We start from the raw sequence: 1,542 nt of genomic DNA, 5'->3' as shown, positions 1-1,542 counted from the left end.
CCCCCCCAGGGCCTCCATGCCTGACCTGCAGCCCCTGCCCCACCAGCCCTGCCAGGGCCCCCACTGCCAACCCACAGCCCCCCACTAGGCCTGACCTGCTGCTTCAGCTGGGTGACCTCCACCGAGGGCTCATCCCACAGCTCTGGGGGGACGCCCAGGTCCACCTTCACCCCCTTGTGCACCAGGTTGCGCAGGGTGCTCATGGTCTGGCTCTGGCCCTGGGAAGGTCTGAGGCGCCAGGGAGAGAGCCCAGGCCCCGCTGCCCTCGTGGAGCAGGGGGAAACCGGCTGACCTTAGCGTAGCGCAGGCTCCCAGGGCACTCGGTGTGGATGCTGCATTGCAGCAGCCACTCACCAGTGCCTCGGCCAGATGCGTCTCCCTGGGGCAGGAGAAGGGAAAAGGGGGAAGGAGCTGGGGAGAGACAGACCTAGAAGGGGGGGGGAACCCCACTGGAACTTTTCAGTATCCTGCCCCTCCCCCCACCAAGGCCCCTGTCCCTGAGCCAGGAGGGAACCCAGGTGCCCGCGCTCCCATTGCTCTCACCCCTGAGGAGCCCTGGCGTCCGGGTGGCACTCACGAGACGCTGTAGCGGACGCCGACCCGAGTCCAGCACCTGCCCCAGCTCCAGCACCTCTGCAGAGCGGGCGCTGCTGGCCAGCACCGCCTCCAGCTCCAGGCTCAGATACTTGCGGACTGCGAAAGGCAGCGGTCAGAACCCTCACGAGCGCCCCTGCCCGGCCGGCATCCACCCCGCAGGGCCTGCCCTCCAGCTCTGCCCCCTCTGCCCAGGCCATAGAGGGCGTATGGACCATCTGTAATGCCCTGTGGGGCCTCTCCTCCTGCCCAGGTTTGTATAGCCCCATATGGACTGCCTTTAGCACCCCATGGGGCCTCCCCTCCAGTCCAGGTCCATACTTTCGTATCAGACCCAGTGGTCTGTGACACTGCCCAGCCCCGCCTACCAGGCCCTATAGACCTGTATGGACCACAGCAGCTCCCCTCCCTGTGCATGCAGTGGGGGCCCCTGCTCTGCTGCCACAGCCTGGCATATGTCCCCCGCCCCTTATAGCCACTGCCTGGTCCCTATAGCTGCATATGGCACCTTTAAGTGCCCCGCCTCTTTACCTTCGCACGGGGTGGGCGCCCCCGCCCATGCCCCGAGCAACAGCGCCAGCAGAGGGAGCCCCAGCGCCCCCATGGCAACTCTGGAAAATGCGGCCCCTTTAAGAGGGAGCTGGCATCGAGCATGCGCACTGTCAGCCACAGAGGGGTGAAGCAGAGTGCATGCGGAGAACTGCGGGCAAGGAACGTAGGGTAGGGAGTGACAAATGGAGCACTACGCATGAGCAGCGATAGTGATGAGGCTTCAACTGATAGGATGGCGCATGCGTAGTGAGGTTTTGGTTCCTACAGTTGCTTTGTGCGTGCGCAGTGTGGCTGCAAGTCCTGGCAGGGTGGTAGTGAGCGGCGAGTCGCTGGGGGCGGGGCTAGGACGGCGGCGGGGCGCGAGGCGCCCGCGTGAGCTTGGGGGCGCTCTGTGTG

At 65.8% G+C, this 1,542-nt stretch overlaps 2 protein-coding genes across 2 annotated transcripts in view; both read right to left on the bottom strand.

Annotated features, from left to right (window-relative positions):
- Positions 1 to 1,053, bottom strand: part of MBLAC1 (metallo-beta-lactamase domain containing 1) — a 5,982-nt gene extending 4,929 nt beyond the window's left edge. Inside the window, exon 1 of the mRNA XM_025211133.1 lies at positions 96 to 1,053. The gene's annotated coding sequence lies outside the window, so the exon portion shown is untranslated. The remainder of the gene's footprint in view (positions 1 to 95) is intronic.
- Positions 171 to 1,418, bottom strand: CNPY4 (canopy FGF signaling regulator 4). The gene is made up of 3 exons (XM_025211137.1): positions 1,126 to 1,418; positions 578 to 693; positions 171 to 379 (listed from the first exon to the last, which is right to left on the bottom strand). Exons 1-3 carry the CDS (start codon positions 1,196 to 1,198, stop codon positions 200 to 202), a joined length of 369 nt encoding a protein of 122 aa, XP_025066922.1. The 5' UTR covers positions 1,199 to 1,418; the 3' UTR covers positions 171 to 199.
- Positions 1,419 to 1,542: the final 124 nt, after the last annotated feature.

The sequence above is a fragment of the Alligator sinensis genome, unplaced genomic scaffold, assembly GCF_000455745.1.
Source record: "Alligator sinensis unplaced genomic scaffold, ASM45574v1 scaffold553_1, whole genome shotgun sequence".
NCBI classification, from domain to species: domain Eukaryota; kingdom Metazoa; phylum Chordata; order Crocodylia; family Alligatoridae; genus Alligator; species Alligator sinensis.
The sequence above is the reverse complement of the archived record's forward strand: the minus strand, read 5'-3'. Positions and strand labels throughout refer to the sequence as shown.